Below are 23,809 nucleotides of genomic sequence, written 5' to 3' on the forward strand. Positions count from 1 at the left end.
AGCTATTGCTTTGCGAAATCTCGTGAGACTTGGTGCAATAACTTTATAAATTACTTTGTACTGTAAAAAAACATTTCCCGAACCCTGGTTCGGTTCCAAGTGGAAGCTGTATGCAAATCGCCTTTGGATGTTTTATCCGAAGTCGATTCGCTCATCCCTAATTTCAGTAATTAAAGTATATTACAAAAATGCCCCTACACATTACACAGAAAAAGAATGGCAGTTACACTTTAAAATCTTGGAAAACCCTTTTAACCCTTTTTACCCCGGGCCAGTTTTCACCCTCCTGCCCAGTCCATTTTTTACCATTCCATTCTGAGATTGTTTTCTCGTGACACATTGTACTTCATAATAGTCATAAATTTGAGTCAATATATTTCACCTTTAAAAATTTCAATTTATCTGCTTTTAAAACAGAAAGCAATACCTCATAAAATATTTATTACTTAATATTCCCCATGTGTCTACTTTATGTTGGCATCATTTTATAAATGTCTTATTTTTTTAGGACATTAGAAGGCTTAGAAATTTCTTTACATTTTTAAGAAAATTACCAAAACACACTTTTTAAGGACCAGTTCAGGTCTGAAGTTGCTTTGTGGGGCTTATATAGTAGAAACCTCCCATAAATTACCCCATTGTAGAAACTACACCCTTCAAGTTACTCAAAACTGATTTTACTAACTTTGTTAAACCTTTAGGTGTTCCACAAGAATTAAAGGAAAATGAAGATGAAATTTCTAAATTTTACTTTCTTGACAGATTTTCCATTTTAATCCATTTTTTTCTTTAACACATCGAAGGTTAACTGCCAAACAAAACTCAAATTTATTACCCTGATTCTGCGGTTTACAGAAACGGTTTACAGAAACACCAAATATGTGGTTGTAAACTGATGTAAGGGCACACAGGGCTCAGAAGAAAAGGTTTTGCTGGACTGCTTTTTAGACACCATGTCCCATTTGAAGCCCTCCTGATGCACCCCTAGAGTAGAAACTCTCAAAACCCCATTTTGGAAACTAGGGGATAAAGTGACAGTTTTATTGGTACTATTTTGGGGTACATATGATTTTTAATCGCTCTATATTGCGTTTTTTTGTAAGGCAAGGTAACCAAAAAATGGCACCGTTTTAGTTTTTTACAACGTTCATCTGATAGGTTAGATCATGTGCTATTTTGTAGAGCAGGTTGTTACGGACGCGATCATATCTAATATATCTACTTTCTTTGTTTCAGTTTTAGATAATAAAACCTTTTTCTGTGTCTCCATTTTCTGAACGCCATATTTTTTATACTTTTCTGCCGATCGTCTTGTGCAGGGGCTCGTTTTTTTCAGGAAGAGTTGACACTTTCATTGGTACCATTTTTAGGTGCATATGGTTCTTTGATCATTCGTTATTACAGTTATGGGGCAAGGTGACCCCACAATTTATTGTTTTGGCACAGTTTTGTTTTTTACGGTGATCATCTGAGAGGTTAGGTCATGTGTTATTTTTATAGAGCAGGTTGTTATGGCAATATCTAATATGTATACATTTTTTTTATTTATTTCACTTTAACACAATAATGGCATTTTTGAAACAAAAAAAAAATATTTTTGTGTCTCCATATTCTGACAGCTATATTTTTTGGGAGCGATTGTCTTATGTAGGGGCTAATTTTTTTGTGGGATGAGATTATGTTTTATTGGTACCATTTTGGGGGGCATACACCTTTTTGATTGCTTAGTCTAGCACTTTATGATATAAGGTGGTGACAAAAATAGCTTTTTTTTTACCCTTTTTTTATTTGTTTTTTACAGTGTTTATTGGATGGGGTGGATCATGTGATATATTTATAGAAACGGTCGTTGCGGACTCGGCCATAGCTAATAAGTGTGTTTTTTCTTTTTCTATTTTTTTATTATAAAATCAGGGTAAAGGGGCATTTTTTTATTTTATTTTTTTCCATTTTTCACCTGGAACTTTATTTTTTTTACTTAGAGATTGTCTGAGATTTTAATATGAATATCCTATGCTCAGGATAGGTCATTAGTATGTGATCTGTGGGGGTCTGAATGCTGTTTGACGAAATCTCTTCCTAGGCCAACTACGTCACATTCATCGGTCGAATGGTTCAAGTGAATGGGCCTCAGCTGCAGTACCAAGCACAGCCGTTGTACAATGTACGGCTCTATACTGTAAGCTGTGAGGAGGCCGCAGTGCTCCTGAGGATAGCCCATCAATATCAAAATCTTCGACAACTACACTGTTTTTGGGGGGTATTTCAGATGGCCTACATAGTAACACTGATAACTGGTACATTCACAAACATAAATGAAGCATTCATGCATCACAGAGTGTATCTGTAGAAAGCAATACCACTAGCTGCCAAGAGAACAGTGTGGCTGTACTATTGCATAGCGGATATGTCAGCCCAGAATAGATCCAGTTTTGCTAAACACATATTTTGCATTGCCAGATCCAAGCAGGAAACAAATGCCATTCATTAGCTGTATCACTCAGGAGATAAATATAGGCCAGTGTACCCAGGAAAGAGAAATCTCCGTCCTGTCAGAATTTGGATACAGCTTTCACTCATGCAATCACTTTATACATTTATTTATACTGTGTATAAAAAAAGGCTTAGAATTGAATCTAATGACCTAAAGGATTATTTATTTGGCTTTTTTGTTGGGCCTTTGTGGATAGCAGTACTATGAATGCACCCCAAACTTTGGCGCAAAAACGCTAACCAAGACTGTTTCAGTATACCCTGATCAATTCATTGAAACAAAAGGGGGTCATTTATCAAAGATCAGTCTTTGATATCCTTTGCCCTGCCAGAGGATGCACCTAATTATTATGATTAGGTACACAAGACTTTTTTTTTTTTTTACACCTATAAGGGAGGAAGAGGGAGCAGTCGCATCTACACTTGCAACTTTGTCACATTAGAGGTCTCTAGTCTAGTATTCTAAATGGTACATGTTTGGTGTGTGTGTGTGGGGGGGGTCTGTTGCACATTGAGGTCCATGAGATTCAAGTCACACCTCCTGACTAGATACAGTATAATATATGTGTACTTGTATAGCTTGTAACAATAATGTTTATTTTCAGCTTCACAGTGCGGCTACAACACTTGCATCTGACTTGCTAAAGTACCATGCCGATCACATTGTCCTAAAAGCACTGAAAATTGCTGGAGCGGAAGGAAACCTGGAAGCAGTGGCAGAGTATACCTGCAAGTTATCAGAGCAAAAAGAACAACTTGTGGAAGTGAGTTTTTTCACTTTAATTTTGACTGTTTTCATAGTTGGGACCTGTTTCATGTACAGTATGTGTCTACAGTTGGAATGTCTTCACATGTGCCAGTTAACCTGCTTATTCTATGTATGGGTTTTAAAACAGTCCTATTTTCCATGAACTTTCATCATATGTGCTTGTATTTTGAGGATTCAAAGTGAAGATTGCATCTATAAATTAGAACAAAATCAAAACTAGACCAAACTTATGTCTTTCAGATTTTTATCAGTAGAAAATTCCAGAAACACCACAAATTTGACTTTCTGAATATCATGTTTTATTGGATCTGCAGCTTAGTAACGTTTCGGCCCATTCAGGCCTTTATCAAACTATAACAGAAATAAAAACAATAACCGCTAGGTATACAATGGCAGTGGTAGACATAATTTATATATAGTGTCATAAATCGTCAAATAATCAAAATAATAATTTATATCCATGATGTATTGGTAATATACAGAAAAAAAATTAATAAAACTAGAAAACATTAAAATAGACATGTAGGTAGACATGATTCCATAAAGAAGACTTAACAACTCAATTTTCATATGTGGGTCCGCTGAGTTTCAAGGTACTCGGCGTACTTGACGCTGGGTTCAGACCTGAGCGTTCGCGATGGAGCGCTCTGTATGCGTGATTGTATGGGCGTTTGCAATCGGGCATACAAAGACAAGCGAACGCCCATTGTCGCGCGTTCCCGCTGAAGTCTATGTACGGGAACGCGCGACAAGGCGCCCCAAAGAAGCTCATGTACTTCTTGGGGCGTCGGGCGTTTTACAGCGCGATCGTACGCGCTGTAAAACGCTCAGGTGAGAACCATTCCCATAGGGAATCATTGGTTCTTGCCTGTTGAGCGTTTTACAGCGCGTAGGAATGCGCTGTAAAACGCTCAGGTCTGAACCCAGCCTTAAACTCAGCGGACCCATGTATGAAAATGGAGTTGTTAAGTCTTCTTTATGGAATCATGTCTACCTACATATCTATTTTTATGTTTTCTAGTTTTATTTGCTATTTTTTCTGTATATTACCAATACATCATGGATCTGAATTTAATATTTTGATTATGTGACGATTTATGACACCATATAAATTATGTCTACCGCTGCCATTGTTTACCTAGCGGAATCATGACATTTAGGTTATTGTTTTTTTTTCTGTTTATAGTTTGATAAAGGTGCGAATAGGGCAAAACGTTACTAAGCCGCAGATCCAATAAAACACATGATATTCGCAAAGTAAAATTTGTGGAGTTTTCTACACATTATCTGACAGGGAGGGAACCCGACTCCCAGAAATTAGAACAACATAATAAAGCAGGGTGCGACTAAGCAACTTTTCAAGATTTTTGTCAGTGTTCCACTATTTTTGTTGGCTGAATAATGCTGCAGTCAATAATAATACAAATTTTGAGAGAAAGCACATAGAGGGGAATTACATTCCCCCCACGACAGTTTTCTGAAAAGGGGGCATGTGAGTGGGGCCAGTGGGCCCTGCACATTTATCTTCATTCACACCAATTTTCTGGCATGAATGAAGACAGAAATGTACGACAGCTAGGAGGATGCAGTAGATTTTTGCATGGTGCCCAGCCTACTGGAGGATGTGTCAAATCTATGACAAAGCCTATGTCGCGGCAAGAATTAGGCACACCCTCTGCCTGTGCTGGGGAAATCAGGACCGACGAAGAAAACAGTGGTTATGATAAATGTCGTAGTGCACATGTAAGGGTCCATTCACACATCCGTGAGTGTTTTGCGGATCCGCAAAACACGGACACCGGCAATGTGCGTTTCGCATTTTGCGGACCGTACATCGCCGGCACTATTAGAATATTGCGGACAAGAATAGGGCATGTTCTATTTTTTTCGGGAATGGAAATGCGGACCCGGATCGGGGCCGCATAGAAATGAATGGGTCCGCAATTCAGTTCCGCTAAATGCGGAGCGGAAATGCGGATGTGTGAATGGAGCCTGAGTAGAATATAAGGCCAGTTTCAGACAGCTGCATTATGTCTGCATTTTAACATTTCATGTTACTCAGAAAGAAAAATATGTGCAACTTGCCTGCAAATTGCTGTTATGCGACTATTTTAGGGTTGTCATTTGGCTGTGAAAATGCAAGCAAGTCACAGAAAAGTTGCACATAAATTGCATGTCGTAAACAACTAACATTAAAGTCTTAAAAAGTAAAAGTTTTGTATATCCTGCAACACAAAATCCAACAGATCTTGATTTTTTGCGTGTTGCAGTCACACTGCGATACCATTGACAATCATCCACATGTTGTGGTATAATTCCAGACTTAAAAAGATGCAGAATTTGACACATGGCATATTTTCAACATAATTTGCTACATTAACGCTGTTTGTCAGATTTACTATAATTCATTGCCGTATTATAGTTCAAATGTACACCAGCTGAAATGTACACCTGTCATAGGTTTGAATTTCTGGAGCATGCAGAAGCATCAGAAGTAGGGCTGCAGCTATCGATTATTTTAGTAATCAAGTGTTCTACCGATTAATTAGGTACTCTAATAAGAAAAAACTAATTAAAAGAACATTTTCTATAACAACTCATCAGTCCCGCTGCCATCAGTCCCCCCCCCCCAGTGCCATGAGCTCCTCCCAGTGCCATCAGTTCCCCTTTCCTTGTGCCATCAGTTCCCCTTCCCTTGTGCCATCAGTTTCTCCTCCCTTGTGCAATCAGTTCCTCCTCCCTTGTGCCATTAGCTCGCTCCAGGGCCATCAGTTGCTCCCCTTCAGTTCCCCATCCAATGCCATCAGTTCCACTCCAATGCAATTAGTTCCTCCAGCAGTGCCACCAGTTCCCCCTCCAATGCCACCAGCTTCCTTATGTCACCAGTTGCTTCCGCTCCCAGTGCCACCAGCTCCTCCTCCAATGCCACCAGCTGCCCCCACTGTCATCAGTTCCCCCACTCACCCTCCTAGCAATCAGTGCCCAGCCGCAGCGACAGTGAACTAAAATGTCCTGACGATGTGTGTATGTTCGGATCCAGTGCAGCGCTGTGCGGGCGTTCGTAATAGCAAGCTCTTCACTCACACTCGGTGGTCACATGGCACAAACAAATCATTGATGCAAAACATTTGCATCGAGGATTTTTGTGTCGAGTTAATCGATTAATTCGAGTAATCATTCAGCCCTAATCAGAAGATACACCAAGTTAATAAGAGGCCTGTGCCGTTTAATTTGGTGCATCTTACTAAAGTGGCCTTTTTACTAAGACTGTAATTTGCAATGAAATTCTTAGTAAATGTGCTATTTCTGAGATAAGTCCCTATGAGTCCATCTAGCACTTTTTTCCTTGAAGGGAAGCAGTCATCAGCCTTTTCATGACCAGAGAATTGCCCTAGTATAAAGCATTAGATGTGTATTGGCAGATTTCATTGGCAGTGGATGAGCATCTGATTTGTCTGAAGGCCTCCCAACTCTCCCACCGACGGTACATGTCTGGATGATAAGGATCGGGCATGTTGAATTTCAGTGTGTCTGATGTTTTGTTTTCAGTATTATAGGCCACCATCAGCAAAATCTGACAGCGATTTCACTTCCCTCTTCCTTTTCAGAACACATGCACTCTCAGCCAAGTGTGCAAGCAGAGCTGTATTACCCACTAGGCACTCATTAGGCGCTAGGTCCCCCATGCCCTTGTCGGACTTGCTAGGAAATTCAGCATCTTACCAGCAGGAGAGGGAGGAGTGGAAACATGGCAGCAGGCAGAGAGGGTGAGAAACCATAAATTCACCTCCCTCTCCTCTGCTATATGAAGCACAATGCTGATTGGTGGGGCAGAGGCTACTGCCTGCTGCTCCACCAATCCGATAGCTGCACACACTCAGGGCAAACTTTAAAGGCACCACTGAAGAAGTGTGGCAGCCTGGCGAGACTTTAAAACGATCTACAGCGGAGTTTAGGTATCCTACACTCGGCTGTTTGTTCTTGTTCTTCGATTAGGGTGTATAGATTACTAAGGGGTGGGAGGGAGCTCACTGCCATACAGATGGGGGTCAGGATCTCAGATAGAGTGGGAGTAAAGAGGGTCGTCTCCATGTCAGCTAAGGGTCACTGAACATTTGCAGTGATGGTGATTGATATCTAGCTTTGGACTGGCATCATGTTAAAGCTAAGAAGCAAAACATCACAGTGAGCTGTTTAAAGTGAATCCATCACCAGCGGCCTATGTATCCCACTGTGTGCATGGACACAGAACACAATAACATCGTAACATAGTTTATAAGGCAAAAAAATACATTAGTTCAGCCTGTTATCCTGCAAGTTGATCCAGAGGAAGGCAAAAAAAAAACTCATGAGGTCAAAGCCAGTTTTCCTAATTTTAGGGTAGAAATTCCTTCCCAATTCAAATCAAGCAATCAGAATAACTCCCCAGATCAACTACCCAGTTAGGCAGTGTTAGTCTGGCTGATTCTTGGCATAATTGCAGGGTTGCAGCCAGATCTCCAACGGTCCCCATTATAATTAATGGGGCTGGACGGCAATGCAGTAGCTTTTGGTGATGTTGGAATGCAGAGATATCCTGCAGGCTTGCCAGATGTAAAAGCGCTAGTGTGAATAATGTAAAAATTAGACAACATATAGTACATGACGAGCTAGAACCAGCCCTGTACCTCACATGGATCCAGAGATCTCCCCATTCAATGCTCTGCTAGATTGATATCAAGAAGGCAGCTCAAAGGAAGTGTCTTTTCTGCTGCAGCTAAGGGGGCATGGTCCATGCTCTCCCTATCCCAGCTCAGGAGCCAGTTGAAGGATGAAACTGAGCATGTGCGGCCATCTCTGTGAGCAGGTCAAAGAAATAAGAAAAAAGCAAACAGCAGGTGGCGCTACACTGATACATTTTATTGAATAAAATCTCATGCACGCGATGTTGCCCGACCATGCCCATATTGTGGCCTGCAAACAGCGGGTCCGCAATATGCGGGCACCAGCCGTATGCTCACCGCATCGTGGAATCGGACCCATTCACCCGAACATATTCTTTTGCGGTGTGGACGGATCATGGACCCATTCAAGTTGAATGGGTCTGGATCCGTCTGTGCAAATTGCGGTCCCCAGCCGTGTGCATGAGGCCTTATTCAGTAGCTATTTTAATTACATGCAATTACAAAAGTATTCAGATCCAGGTGGTGGTTTGAAAACTGTAGAATATATTTCATGGGACAGCCCCTTTAAATGTGCAGTCCCCAGTATAACAAATTCAAGGTATGACACCATCTTAGATCTTCAGTGTCGGTATTTTGTTTCTGTTTCCTTTCAAACTGTAACATTGCACTTTTGTTCACGTTGACACTTGGAGTATACTGTAGCTGTAAGATGATATTGTTTCTGTTACGCTCCAGACAGTTGAAGATACCACTGTAGATGATGGGGGTGAAACAATGTCCTGAAGCTATAACAATTCTTTTTGTCTTGCCTTTTCATACAGTACATAGACATTTTTCATTACTAAGGAATTTCTGCATCTGCTTGTAGACTTGTCGGCTGTTGAGACATGTTTCGGGCACAGAACCTTTGGAAATCACATGTATTCATGCAGAAGATACGTTTCAGGTGACTGGTCCTCAGGTATGGAAAGCTATGAAATACTGCTCTTTTAACATTGTATGGGAAAATAAAAATCAAGTGAACTGGTAATGAGGTGACATTGCAGTCATTACCGACGGCAAAGGAAATCTAATTAGGCAGAGTCAAGAATGAAAAACATCTTTATTTATGCATCACTTTGGCTAAACAATGAAAGAATTTGCAGATAATTAAGTATCTTCTTAGTGAGAGTCAATGCCAAAGCAAATCTTAGCTGAAATGTTTTTAATGAGAAGAAACGTGTAACTAGAGCCCAAGAGCTGGCACACGATGTATGGGATGCACAAATGTGGCCTAGCCTAAAGGCAAGCTTTATTAACTCATCAGCTCGTTTCTTGTCCTGAAGCGGATAATAAGGTGTTACCTGATATTTATTGTGTATTGTACCTGCATTATACCATCAGTAGGCACATAACTCTACTCTCAGCAAAATCGTGGGTTTTTTCATTTTTTCTTTTTAGTTCTAATTGCCATTTAGAGACTAAAAGGGATTTTTCTTTGGATTTATTATTAAAGAATCTTATCTCTATTTACAGTTGGAACAACTGAAAGTTCGGGGGATTTACAGTCTGGACATGGGTAGTTTTAAGCCAATTATCAGGACAGCAGAGAGATTTATAGGACAGGATATAATAGCATAGCCTACCATGTTATGTTGTCCTGCAAAAAAAAATAAAATGCAGCCCAAATTTTTTTTTTACATTGAAGTTAAAGAGCGATGTATACAAAAATATTTATTTTCAATTACTTATTTTTTTTTGTAAAGAAAATAATAAAATAAGTTTTAAACCTTCTCTATGAACGTACTGCGTTTAAATAGAGGTGTACAAATGTATCCACATACATTTAAACAAATGTCATACTTTTCTCTACATATGAACCAAATGTGATATGAATAGGGCTCAAGAAGTATGAGGTCTGTACATTCTCTGGATGTAACGAAGGATTTTCCTATGAACAGGATATTCTGGTGTTTGTACAAGAAACTTGAAAGAAGGCTGCAGGATCATTACACACAGAGAAACAATACAACACTAACATTACATTCTAAGGCCTCATGCACACGACCGTTAAGTTTTTTTGCGGTCCGCAAACTGCGGATCCGCAAAAAAACAGAAGCCGTCTGTGTGCCTTCCACAATTTGCGGAACAGAACGGGCAGCCCATTGTAGAAATGCCTATTCTTGTCCGCAAAACGGACAAGAATAGAACATGTTAATTTTTTGGGGCAGGGCCACGGAACGGAGCAACGGAAGCAGATAGCACAAGGAGTGCTGTCCACATCTTTTGCGGCCCCATTGAAGTGAATGGGGTCTGCACCTGAACCGCAAAAATTTCGGCTCTGATGCGGACCACAACAATGGTCATGTGCATGAGGCCTAAAACTGTATAATCACCTTTTTTTTTTTTTAATCGGGAGTACAAAAGTCGTGGACTTGGTTTCAGCTTCCATATTGGTAGCGGACTACAGTTCCCTTTGTGCATCGCTAGCCTTTATTCTGGACTGTTTTCCTTCGCCTGTATTCCTCAGGCAATCTCGTATTGTGCCCAGCTCCTTTCTGAGCCTCTCACATTTAGTTTTCAGTTATAGCCTCCTATAACCCCTTGTGCTTGAACTGAGCATGCACGACCAGCAAGCTGAAAGGTCATATACCTAGGTAACAAGCTATAGACAACATATTATGGACCTGTAAGTGATGAGTGATTATTTCGCAAAATACTGAAAAGATGTAATTACTATATATTGAGGAATTTTTACAGAATACTTAAAATTAGAGACAATTTTTGTGTGCCAAAATGCCACTTTAACTAACAGGAAGCAGATATCTTAAAAAAGCATATTGCACAGTGATAAAACCTTGTTTATTATATTATGGTTAAGCTCCATGTAAATATACAGTATGTGAACGGTGTGGGAGGGATTTATACAGCAGGCTCACTCGCAAAACCCTCGTCGTATGCGGTGGTTGCCGTCTGTATAATACAGCTGACACCCACCGGCAATAAACGGGATCAGAAATAACTCTGATCTCTGTCATTTAAACTCCTCAGATGTCACATCTGAGAGGTTAGTCAAAGGGAGGGGGCCCACTCTGACCTCTGATCGGCACCCCTGCGGTGTAATCGCAGGTTGACAATCAGTGTCTGTTGGAGCCTGTGGGAGTCCCTATGAAGACTCCCAAGCCTGCCATAGGAAACTGCCTATCAAACCCTCCTTGCAGCAGGGCTTAATAGGAAGCATGTCAAAATCCCATAGACTTCAATAGTGTACTACTTTTTTCCCCCCAGCTTATCTAAGGCCCCTTTCACACGAGCGTGATGGATTAGGTCCGGATGAGTTCAGGGTGCGTTCAGTGAAACTCGCACCATTTTGCAAGCAAGTACAGTCAGTTTTGTCTGTGATTGCATTCAGTTGTTCAGTTTTTTCCGCACTAGTGCAATGCGTTTTGATGCGTTTTTTTACACACGTGATAAAAAACTGAAGGTTTACAAACAACATCTCTTAGCAACCATTAGTGAAAAACGCATTGCATCCGCACTTGCTTCCGTGTGCAATGCATTTTTCACTGAAGCCGCATTCACTTCTATGGGGCCAGGGAACAACGAAGAATATAGAACATGCTGCGTTTTTTACGCAACACAGACCTAATGCGTGAAAAAACGCTCATGTACAGTACACAGACCCATTAAAATGTATGGGTCAGGATTCAGTGCGGGTGCTATGTGTTCATATTTTTTAAGTAGTAAAATATAATAAAACTAGTTTGGTATTGCTGTAATTGTATTGACCCAAAGAATAGTGCGCTAAATTGGTACAGTGCTATTAAAAGACATACCGTACGTTTTCCTGTAGAAAACAAGCCCTCATACAGCTATGTGAACAGAAAATGAAAGAATGAAAAAAAGAACTGGCCTCTTCCTAATGCTCATAATGTACGTGTATTTATTTTTTGATTTTTCCCACATTTTGTAATTTTCAGATTGTGTCAGCAGCAGAAACATTAGCTTTACATCCAACCAGTAAGATTGCTAAAGAAAACTTGGATGTTTTTTGTGAAGCCTGGGAGTCTCAGCTGACTGATATGTCCATTTTAGTGCGGGAAATTAATGATGTGTTTGAGGGACGACGAGGTAAGAAATGTGTCTGCCTACTAGAGTTTGTAATTATAATTGCTTGCTTTACCTGCAGCGCCACCACAGGGGAAATTAAGCATTACACAGTGCCCTTGGAGGTGGTACATTTAATAGCTGCTGATCTGTGAAATCCACAGTAAATTCACTGTCTATTTCTCCCACGTTTTGTGCTCCAGTTCCTGAATCTGATAATCTTTCTTGCCACTGTTAATGATGTCAGCTCTTAGGAACCAGTGTGCAGAACAGTCTTGGACGAAGAACACTAAAATGGTTCATTACACTGCCTACTAGTTGCTGTTTCCACTTTGAGGCCTGTAGCAACTAGTTCTGTGGCAAGTAAACGGTGTCGCACCGGCCGAGTGACAGAGCCTTTCATGTTGGCTGCATGGGCTTGTATGTGGTAGCATTTCCCTACTGGTTGAGTATACTTGTGCCTCCGCTTTCCATTTCAGCATCCCTTTAATCCCAAGGAGCTCTTGTTCAAATGATCTGACAATGTCATCTTTGTTTTTGCTAGTCCACATTACCTTGTGATAAAAACTTTATGCTTGAGAGAGATTCTGATTAGAATTTGAAATGTGTTTTACTCAGCACAAATACCTTGTTTTATCACCGTCCTATTTGATGTCAGCGATACTTCTTTCTACATCCGTACAAAGAAGAATCCCCTGGATTTGTCAGGCTTTAGACTCGCTGGCCTTGTGTTCTCTCTTTGTACAGTTCACACAAAGGATTTGCTGAATCTTCCTATGTAGTATATTGCATTGTAGAGAGAGGAAATGTATGTTCCGCAAATGTCCTAACATCCATTTTAGGGTATGTTTACTGCGGATTTGGAGTTGCGGATTTTCATGCAGCCAATCCGCGGCATTGTACTGTACCAGACCAGTGGGTAAGACTTTAAGAAATCTCAACCATACAGTGTGTACAAAAACCTGTGATTTGAAATCTGCATCATGTCAATTTATGCTGCGGATCTCCCCTTTGATTTCATTGTTTGCAATGGAGAGGGTGAAGTCCCCAGCCATTTCTGCTGCAAAAAACAGTGTGGTTTTTGTTGTGGTTTTTTGTTGTGAAACTGCAGCAAAAACCAAAGCAAGCTTTGTGTTGCTGTATTTTCTAACGTGTGGAAGTACCCTTAAACAGCAAGAGAGTTGCCATGATTCAAAAATTTTATATCCAAAACTAGTAAGAGATGGTTACTGTCGGGACAGTGTGTAGACTGTTTTTACATTTTCTACAATAAGGGTGCATTCACAAGACCGTAAATTTGCGGAACAGGTGCGGACCCATTCATTTCAATGGGGCCGCAAAAGATGCGGACAGCACACCGTATGCTGTCCGCATCCGTTGTTCCTTTCCACGGCCCTGCAAAAAGATAGAGAATGCCTATTCTTGTCCGCAATTGCGGACAAGAATAGGACATGCTCTATATAGCGCCGGCCATATGCGGTCCGCAAAACACTTACGGTCGTGTGAATGCACCCTTAAGGGGAAGTTTTCTCTGATGTGCTGCATTTTGGTTATTTTGGATATATGTAGCCAATTTCTGGGCTTGTCCATGTTACCCTTAAAAAGCATATCTCAACATGATCAACTCTAGTAAACCAGGCATACAGCTTGGGAGGGTTGATCATGCTAGCTGTTTTTGTGGTCTGCAAATTGCGGATCTGCAAAACACGGATACCAGCCATGTGCTTTTATTTTGCGGAATGGAACTTCGGGCACTCTTTAGAACTGTCCTATCCTTCTCCATAATACTAAATATAAAATACAGGGCACAAGATGACAGGCAATGATGGCCAGTTCGTATTGTTCGTCCGCGAACACATGCGGGCTGCCATCTTTTTTCACAAGTCCGGCGAGGCTTACCTGTGCCTGTGCCGCGAGCCGGTCTGAAACAAATGCGTGCAGCGGGAGCAGGCAGTTTCCGATAACAGCCCGAAGAAGGCCCCCGGTGGCTGTTCTCGGTACTGCCTGCCCCCTGGTGACCGCATTTGATTTCAGACTGGCCCGCGCATAGGCACAGGTAAGGGCTTGCCTTTGCCTTGCCGGACTTGTGAGAAAAGATGGCAGCCCGCATGTGTTCGCGGCCGAACAATGCGAACTGGCAATCACTGATGACAGGTCTCGATACTTGCTCAGTTTGAATCTTCGCTGCTCTGAGCACAGCAAGGGGAACATGGAGCTAGCACCAAGACCAATTAGATACAGCGCAGGCAATAGTCTCAGCTCTTTGAGAGTAGCAGGCATTAGATGAGCCATGTCAATCCAGGGGAAGGGGGAGGGACTGAAGATGAAAGGGTTGGAACAAACTGGTGCTCCAAAGACTTCCGGACTTTGAACCCTCTCTCTTGGCTACAAGCATGTATCCCTACCACGAAAACTACATTCACATATTTATTCTCTTCTCAGTAAATTGAACTTCCTCCTTACATGGGAGCCATAGTGACTAATTAGAACCCTGTGATTTCGCCATGGGGGTCAAGTCGGAGGGAATCTTCTCACCATGTCTAACCTTCCAGATGCTGCAGTTGCTATTGACTGTGGCATCTGAGGGGTTAAATGACTAGGATCAGAGTCATCTCCAGTTGCAGCCGGGTGTCAACTATATTATACAGCTGACATCCGCCATTTATGGAGCAGGCTCAGCTCACGAGCCAGCTCCATGCTTCCCATACACACAAACAATGTACAGTTACATCTTTTTGCATTAAATAGATAAATGTAAATCAATGGTAACCACTAGGGATCGACCGATTATCGGCCGATATTGAGGATTTTGAACGCTATCGGTATCGGCATCTATTTTGCCGATATTCCGATAGCGTATGGGGAACACAGATCGCGCTGCTGAAAGCACTCTGTGTTCCCCTTAGCAGCACAGGGGAGAAGGAATCAGTGTCTCCTCCCCCTGTGCTGCTGCTGCTGCCGCCAATGAGAGGAGGGAGAAGAGAAGGGGAGGGGCTTTGGCCACTGCGCCACCAATAAAGCCTAATCTCTAATTTATTCATATAAAGGAGGCGGGAGCTGCAGAATCACATAGCCGGCTCCCGACCTCTATGAGCTGTAGCTGCGATCTGCGGTAGTTAACCCCTCAGATGCCGCGGATCGCAGCTATTGCTCATAGAGGTCGGGAGCCAGCTATGTGATTCTGCAGCTCCCGCCTCCTGTATATGAATAAATGAGAGATTAAGCTTCATTGGTGGGGCAGTGCGCCCCCCCTAGCCAAGTATTAGACATTGGTGGTGCAGTTCCGCCCCCCCCCAACCCCAGTATTAGACATTGGTGGCACAGTGCGCCCCCCCCTCCCCCTCAAGCCCCCCCAGTATTAAGCATTGGTGGCGCAGTGCGCCCCCCACCCCAGTATTAAAAACATTGGTGGCGCAGTGCGCCCCTCCACAGGATCCCCTCTCCCCTGCTCCTCCGATCGGAGCCCCAGCAGTGTAATGCTGGGGCTCCGATCGGTTACCATGGCAGCCAGGACGCTATTGAAGCCCTGGCTGTCATGGTAAGCTCCATGCTGCTCTGTGCCCAAAGCACAGAGCAGCAGGGACAGTGTGAGCTCCTATTCACCCTGATGATCTATCAGGGTGAATAGGACAGGGGTTCTAGTCCCTAAGGGGGCTAAAAGTTAGTAAAAAAAACTTTAAAAAAATAAAAGTTACAAAAATAAAAATAAAACACCAAAATATTAAGTATAAATGAAAAAGAAAGATTTACAAAAAAAACCTACACATTAACAATAAACATTAATTTTGAGCAGATTTGTGTAGGAATTTTTTATTTATTTTTTTCAAAAATGAAAATTCCCAGAATATCGGTATAAATTATTGGCCTGAAAGTTCACAAATTATCGGTATCGGCCCTAAAAAATCAATATCGGTCGATCCCTAGTAACCACCACTATGAACACCTTTGCACTGAATTTTTGTATCGTTCATTTGCTTACTAAATGCAAAATAATGCATAATAATACACTATATGCACTCAGTATGAGTGTATACACTGCTGGAGCAGGTGATGATAAAGGTCAACTTGGTTAAATATCACCACTCAGCACTACTGTGCAAACAATAAAAACAACCAGTCCAACAAGAAATGCTTTTACAAATGCTCACTTATCTTCTCTTGATGTAAATGCAAGTAGCAGAGCTCATTCGTGCACTGACGTGAAGAATAGCTGGTACCTGTAGTTCCATGGACACTCCCTCCTTTTTCAAGCTCCTACAGGCAGCAGCAGTCAACTTTTCTTGTGGGGCATGTTCCAGAAGAAGTCAGTTATGTAGTGAAACCCAGGGTCGAGCAAGTTTACTAGGCGTGCCGCCCTTTTTATGCACATTTCCTGGGCCATCGTTAGTTGAAACTAGACAACAACATACTATGCCTCAGACTAAACCAATAAACATGGCCGCAAAAATACCTGTATTGGTTGTGTATTAGTTCCTCTTTATAATATGGTGTGGTACTACATGTTTTATACTGCCCTCTGCTGTGCCAGGGTGAAATGCTCCTTTGGACACTAGGTGAGGGAAGCTCCATATTATTTTTCTGGTGCACTTTGTGCTACAGAGGACCCTGAAGAAGCTCCTGTCCTCATCACAGAAAGTGAATTACAGCTTCCAGGATCTATTCCTGACTGTGATATGTAAGGACTTGCTTTGCCGGTCTTGGATATCTGCCTTTTTTTTTCTTAAATCCTTATTTTTATTTTATTTTGGGATGTTATTTTGGGGCTTGGAACCAATTACTAGTTTTCCATAGAGTTATGGACTCAAGTTACAATGGTTTCAACGTACAGTGGTCGTCCTGGGAGCCTCTAGGTGCTGCAGCAACGCCCCTCTAGCACCTAGAGGCTCATTTGCATATTATAAAAGTCATTATTTAGCGCAAATGGCGGCATGCAGGGAGATATGTCATACAGTTATGTTCTGCTGCCATTAGCACATAGCTAATGTCAGCCAGCTACATAACAATTTTTCTGACGACAGAAACCCTTTAAAGGACCACTGTAATCCAGTGTACTGCTGCCACCTGCAGGCCTACATTGGAATATACTGTGAAAGGTGTGATAGTCTACAGCAGGCTCAGGCCTTTCACAGCAAATGAACAGCTCCACCAAGCGGTGCGTGGGGGTTCCGTTCTAGGCCTGGAAGTACCACACTTCACAGTTTTTAGCTCTCAAAACACCATGGTCAAATTTGACCACTGTATTTGAAGGGTTAAATGTCTGTGATCAGCATTATTGCAGATCGCAGACATTAACCCGGGTTTCTGCTGTTTAAAAGAGCAAAAACCCAGCGGCTATGGTGCCCGTGAGCTGGTGCCGGATTTCTGCCATATATATGCAGTGGAGGTCGGCAAAGGGTTACAATGTATCATACCCTCTTATTTTGTTTTTCGTAATGAGAGCAATAAATCAGTTTCTTACTGGGAGGGACATGACAACATGAGAAAAGTTTAAAACTACGAGCAGATTGCAGAGTGAATCTGAGGGTCTGAACATGAATGAAGACCCTAGTTTGAATCCGTAGTGCAACTCCTATTGTTCAAGTAATCCACTCACATACTCTGACCACTTCATTAGGGACAGTTGCACTTTCACAATTGGAGCTTGTCTGTATGGAAATTAGACACGTTACCCTGAAATGCAGTATAAAATAACGTGAGCAAGTTTGCGTGGATCAGTTTTAATGTGAATCCACTATACAATGGGAAAATTGAGCAATCTTACCAACGTCAAATGAGGCATGGTCATCGGTGCTAGACTAACTGGGGCCAGTGGGATAAACATCCAGCATAGTCAAGAAAAAGATGTTGGAGGAAGATGTCAAGAATAATTCTAATGAACAGGCAATACACAAAGAAATGACAACTGAATAGAGGTTAGTGCTCCAAGTGCACGACTCCTTGTCCCTTAGGTAACCACAGACAACTAGTTTGAGTGCCATTGCTGTCTGCAGACGAGCGAGTATTCTGCGCGGGTGCAATGCGTGACACGAACGCATTGCGCCTGCACAGAATCCGGACCCATTCATTTCAATGGGTCTTTGTACATGAGCATTGGTTTTCACGCATTACTTGTGCGTTGCGTGAAAATCACAGCATGTTCTATATTCTGGCCTATAGAAGTGAATGGGGCTGCGTGAAAATCACATCTGCACTTGCTTTCGAGATGTTGTTTGTAAACATTCAGTTTTTTATCACGCGCGTGCAAAACTTATTATATCGCATTGCACCCGCTCGATAAAAACTGAACGTGATCGCCAAAACTGAAACTTGCTTGCGAAATCGCACAGTTTTCACTGAATGCATCCGGACCTATTCCGCTCACGCTCGTCTGCAGGGGACCTAAGGCTGAGTTCACACGGGCGAGATTTCCGTGCGGGTGCAATGCGGGAGGTGAACGCATTGATCCGCACTGAATCTGGACCCATTAATTTCTATGGGGCTGTGCACATGAGCTGTGATTTTCACGCATCACATATGCGTTGCGTGAAAATCGCAGCATACTCTATATTGTGTCTTTTTTCTTGCAACGCAGGCCCCATAGAAGTGAATGGGGCTGAGTGAAAATCACAAGCATCCGCAAGCAAGTGCGGATGCGGTGCGATTTTCACGCATGGTTGCTAGGTGACAGTCTATTCACTGTATTATTTTCCCTTATAATATGGTTATAAGGGAAAATAGCATTCTGAATACAGAATGCATAGTAGGTGGTCAATTGAGGGTTAATAATAAAAAATAAAAAAAATAACTCACCTTCTCCTCTTGATCGCGTAGCTGCCGGTCTCTTCTTACTTCTTTAATGATGAGCTGTGATGATGGACCATGTGATTGGAGCATGTGATCTGACGTCACCACAGGTCATTTAGCCGGCAGCTCATCATTAAAGAAGTAAGAAGAGACCGGCAGCTCCGCGATCAAGAGGAGAAGGTGAGTTAATTATTTATTTATTTTTAACCCTCAATTGACCACCTACTATGCATTCTGTATTAAGAATGCTATTATTTTCCCTTATAACCATGTTATATGGGGAAAATAATAACATCTACACAACACCGAACCCAAACCCGAACTTCTGTGAAGAAATTCGGGTCTGGGTAACACAGTCGTTTTTTTATCACGCGGGTGCAAAACACCCGTGTGATAAAAAAACATCGGAAACGCAATCGCAGTCAAAACTGACTGCAATTGGGTACCTACTCGCGCTGGTTTGCCGCAATACACCGGGATGCATCCGGACCTAATCCGGACACGCTCGTGTGAACTCAGCCTAAGAGAAACAGAGAGGCAAGACTCCAGTGGGCAAAAAAACACAAAAATTGGATCACTGAGTGGTGGAAAAACATGGTGAGATGAATCCAGATTTCTGTTGGACCATGCTGACGGGAAGGTCAGAATTTGGAGCAGCATGAATTGAACAATTACCGTCAGGTAATGGCGTGGGGAATGTTTTTTGGAACACCCTGGGTCTGATGCCTTTTATTTGGACAGCAGTGTGGCTGACCAAGTTCATCCCTTCATGGCAGCGGTATACACTATCACAGATGGACACTCTGAGCAGGAGATGTACCATTCCACAAGTGTCCTATAGCTGCGGATTGGTTCCAGAAACATGACAGCATGTTTTACTTTCTTCCTTGACATTTACAGTTTGCAGATCCTGATCCTATAGATCAGTGTTTCCCAACCAGTGTGCCTCCAGCTGTTGCAAAACTACAACTCCCAGCATGCCCGCACAGCCAAAGGCTGTCCAGGCATGCTGGGAGTTGTAGTTTTGCAACAGCTGGAGGCACACTGGTTGGGAAACACTGCTATAGATAATCTCTAGGATGGGCTAGAATGGTGTGTTAGGAATATGTCAGTGCTTCCATCTAAGGCTACTTTCACACTCGCGTTTGGTGCGGCTCAGTCATGGATCTGCACAGACGGATCCGTTCAGATAATACAACCATCTGCATCCGTTCAGAACAGATTAGTTTGTATTATCTTTAACATAGCCAAGACGGCTCCGTCTTGAACACCATTGAAAGTCAATAGAGGACGGATCCGTTTTCTATTGTGCCAGATTGTGTCATAGAAAATCCATACCCATTGACTTACATTGTGTGTCAGAACGGATCTGTTTGGCTCAGTTTCGTCAAACGAACACCAAAACTTCCACCTCCAAAGCGGAATGGAGACGGAACGGAGGCAAACTGATGCATTCTGAGCGGATCCTTTTCCATTCAGAATGCTTTGGGGCAAAACTGATCTGTTTTTGACCACTTGTGAGAGCCCTAAACGGATCTCGCAAATGAAAAGCCATAACGCCAGTGTGAAAGTAGCCTAATTTGTAGCATATGCCAGACGTTACTTGGTCTACATGGGCCAATATTTCTTTAAAACCTTATCCAGACCTAGTAGAATCTATGCCACGACGAATTGGTGCAGTAGAACACTACTAGTTGGCTGTCCCTAAAGTGGCTATTTAGTGGATTTGAAATCTTTTTTTTTTCATGTCAAAGGTGTCCAGATGGATTTTGTGTTCTCATATTTTAAGAAAATGCCGACAAGTCTGATTTAAATAAAAATACACGACTGCCAGCGCAATCACTTCACATGAAGTATTTCAGCCCCATGATTATTTGTCATGTAGAATTATGTTCTCTTATTAGAATGCAATTATTTTGGAGAGCGTAAATTGTTCGTACATTTTAACATCTCTGCATAGGGAAACTGTGAAGTGAGCGAAATATAAATGAATACTGGAACTACTTTTAACAGCACACTGGTAAGCTAGTGTCTGAACAGCCGTGCCTCCAACGCACTTCAATCCATCTCATGAGAGCTTCACAGGGCCTCATACGACTCCTACTTACCCTCTCTTATAATTGATGCTAATTATTTCATAGTTGGCATAAAGAATAAAACAAAAACTACAAATGAATTTGCCATGTTGTTCGTGTTAATGGTTATATTCAAGTAAGCTACACTGTAACTACTACCATCTTTAAAGGGAGTCTGTCGCCTGTTTTTCACCAATATAACTAAGAGCACTGCCCCATAGAAGATTGCACACAAATCCCAAGCCTACCTGTGTGCACTTTGTGTCTGTATTCCATGTCCAGGAAAAGCACTTTTAGGCCCCATTAACACGTCCGCAATTTGGTTCCGCATTTTGCGGAACGGAATTGCGGACCTATTCATTTCTATGGGGCCACACAATGTGCGTCCCGAATCCAGAAATGCGGACCCGTACTTTCAGGTCCGCATTTCCGTTCCCGAAAAAAATAGAACATCTCCTATTCTTGTCTGCAATTGTGGACAAGAATAGGCATATTCTATTAGTGCCAGCAATGTGCGGTCCGCAAAATGCAGAACGCACATTGCCGCTGTCCGCGTTTTGCAGATCCGCAAAACACACTTCGGACGTGTGAATGGACCCTTATTCTGCTGGAAAACAGCTCCCAGGTGTCCAGCTGAAAGTGAATGTAAAAGCAGCTTTCACTCCTGACTCGATTTCTAACAGCCATATCTTCTGATATAGTGGATATAAAGCTGTGATTCTGGTATCGTTTGAAACTTTGGAATGCCAGCTTTCAAACAAGGTTCATATTTCTATTGGCTACCAATCCCAAGATATGAGCAACTAAAGCAGCCCCCCCCCCCCCTCTTCAGTCTGGTTTGCTTTGGGCAAGCTGGGCACCTGGGAGCTGTTTTCCAGCAGAAGAAAAGTGCTTTTCCTGGACATGGAATACAGACACAAAGTGCACACAGGTAGGCTTGGGATGTGTGTGCAATCTTCTATGGGGCAGTGCTCTTACTTATGTTGGTGAAAAACAGATGACAGACTCCCTTTAATGTACTGTGTTTCAACAGATCTGAAACAACTGCTGAGAAGAGGAGTTGCTTATTTGGTAGCCTAGATCTAAACCAACTTCAATCACCAAAAAGTTTATTTCTTGCAGTTATTGTCAGTCTTGTGCTGAACTTAAGGGGGTTCTCCGGGCTTTTAATATTGATGACCTATCCTCATGCACTTGTATAGGACCGATCCATCCCATTGAAATGAATTACACCTGCTCACCGCTGCAGAGGCGACGGCGAGAAGGTAAACAGTGAAGAGGAGGCAGTGCTGATCGGTTAAGGGTGCCAGGTGTCGGACCCCCGCCGATCTGATATTGATGACCTATTCTGAGGATAGGTCATCAATATTAAAAGCCCAGAGAACCCCTTTAAGTAGTCTGAAAACCTTTAGTGATGAGGAAGGCCATTCAGCACATTGGGGAACACTTGGGAAGATGCATTATGTTACCATTGTATTACAGTGTATTTTTTGCAGAACAGAGCCCAGTGGGTCTGACTGACTGGTCAGCTCTCCAGCTCATGTAGCTCAGCACATTACACACAGTGTGGAACTTTAATTCAGAATGCTGGTGCATTTTGATTGGTAATGTGCATTGAAAACCTGCCATACTTGCTTTGCCCCACATTCGAGTTGTCCGACAAGCAGGAATGGGAGAAAATTATTGTGCAAAGTAAACCAACTAATGGGTGGTATAAACTTTGACTAGACAGTCTAAAGGTGCGCCAAATTTATCATCCCGCATCAACTAGTTTGATAAATCTGTCATATTTTTAGACTGTGTAGTCTAAACTGTGGTGCAGATATCCTAAGGATGCTTAGGGCTGGTTCACATGACCATGGCCCAGAAAACACGGTCCATGTGTTTGCTGCATCTCCCTAGCCGACTGCAGCTCTCCTGACCTGAACTGGCTGCCTTTATTATAGTCATTTATGGTACACTCAGTCTCTGATTGTGGGGCTACTACACAGACCGTGTTTCCTGGGCCAGATACAGTTGTGTGAATCAGCCCTTAGCAAAAAGCCCATCAGCACAAAATGCGCCAAATATATTGAGGCACAAGCTTCTCCATGAATTTGCCCCATGTCATGACAGTCTGTACGCCTGAAATTCGAATTTACACCACCTATGAGCTAGCAGACAATTATCATTTACTCCAGTTTCTGGCAGCAATGATTGTAAATCTGTTAAGACACCCCATCCCGCTAATTGCTCTCTTTTCACGCAGCTCTTGAAAAGTTGCAAATTATGGCACAAATATGGCATGCACCATAATTTGCTACTTTTTAAGCCACAATAGTGGCATCAACCACTTGATAAATGTGCCTGACATGGTCTAAATATTGGGAAAAAAATTGTGAATCTCCTCCGTTGTCTTGAACAGTTTTGCCAGTCAGTATGGTACTGTATGTTTTTTGTAAGAAACAAATATGAATAGGAAAGGCACGGTAGAAAACCAGTAACTTTGATTCTGTTTTGGCAGGAGACAAGCGTGCATATCTTTCCCTACCAAGACCAGGGGTGAGTTATTTGATATTGTATTTGGCTTAAAATGCTAGATATTTTATTTGGGTCTCTAGCGTCTATTAAAATAAGTTATGTAACATGTTGATAATTTGCATACAATTACAGCAGATACGTATACAGGTTAATGATTAGAATATGGCTCCGTAATAATTTCTAGTTTGACAAACTGTATACCCTGCCATACAGCTTGGAGTTTCTGTATAATATCTGCAAAGTACATTTAAAGCTATATAAGCTTTCATAAAGGGGTTGTTTTATCACAAACGCTTATCGTCTGATCATTGGAATCTGACAAGTTGGGCCCCCTCCAGTCATGACAGCGGGGGCCCTGTGTTCCCTGATTGAATGGAGCAGCAGTCACACATACGCAGTGGAGCTCCATTAAACGCTAT

At 42.2% G+C, this 23,809-nt stretch overlaps 1 protein-coding gene across 1 annotated transcript in view; it reads left to right on the top strand.

Annotated features, from left to right (window-relative positions):
* Positions 1-23,809, top strand: part of CTNNAL1 (catenin alpha like 1) — a 225,483-nt gene that overhangs the window by 182,269 nt on the left and 19,405 nt on the right. The window contains exons 9-12 of the mRNA XM_044294669.1: positions 3,099-3,257; positions 8,795-8,887; positions 11,886-12,036; positions 23,374-23,411. Coding sequence (XP_044150604.1) covers positions 3,099-3,257; positions 8,795-8,887; positions 11,886-12,036; positions 23,374-23,411 — 441 coding nt within the window. The remainder of the gene's footprint in view (positions 1-3,098; positions 3,258-8,794; positions 8,888-11,885; positions 12,037-23,373; positions 23,412-23,809) is intronic.

Source organism: Bufo gargarizans, chromosome 5 (genome assembly GCF_014858855.1).
Source record: "Bufo gargarizans isolate SCDJY-AF-19 chromosome 5, ASM1485885v1, whole genome shotgun sequence".
NCBI lineage: Eukaryota > Metazoa > Chordata > Amphibia > Anura > Bufonidae > Bufo > Bufo gargarizans.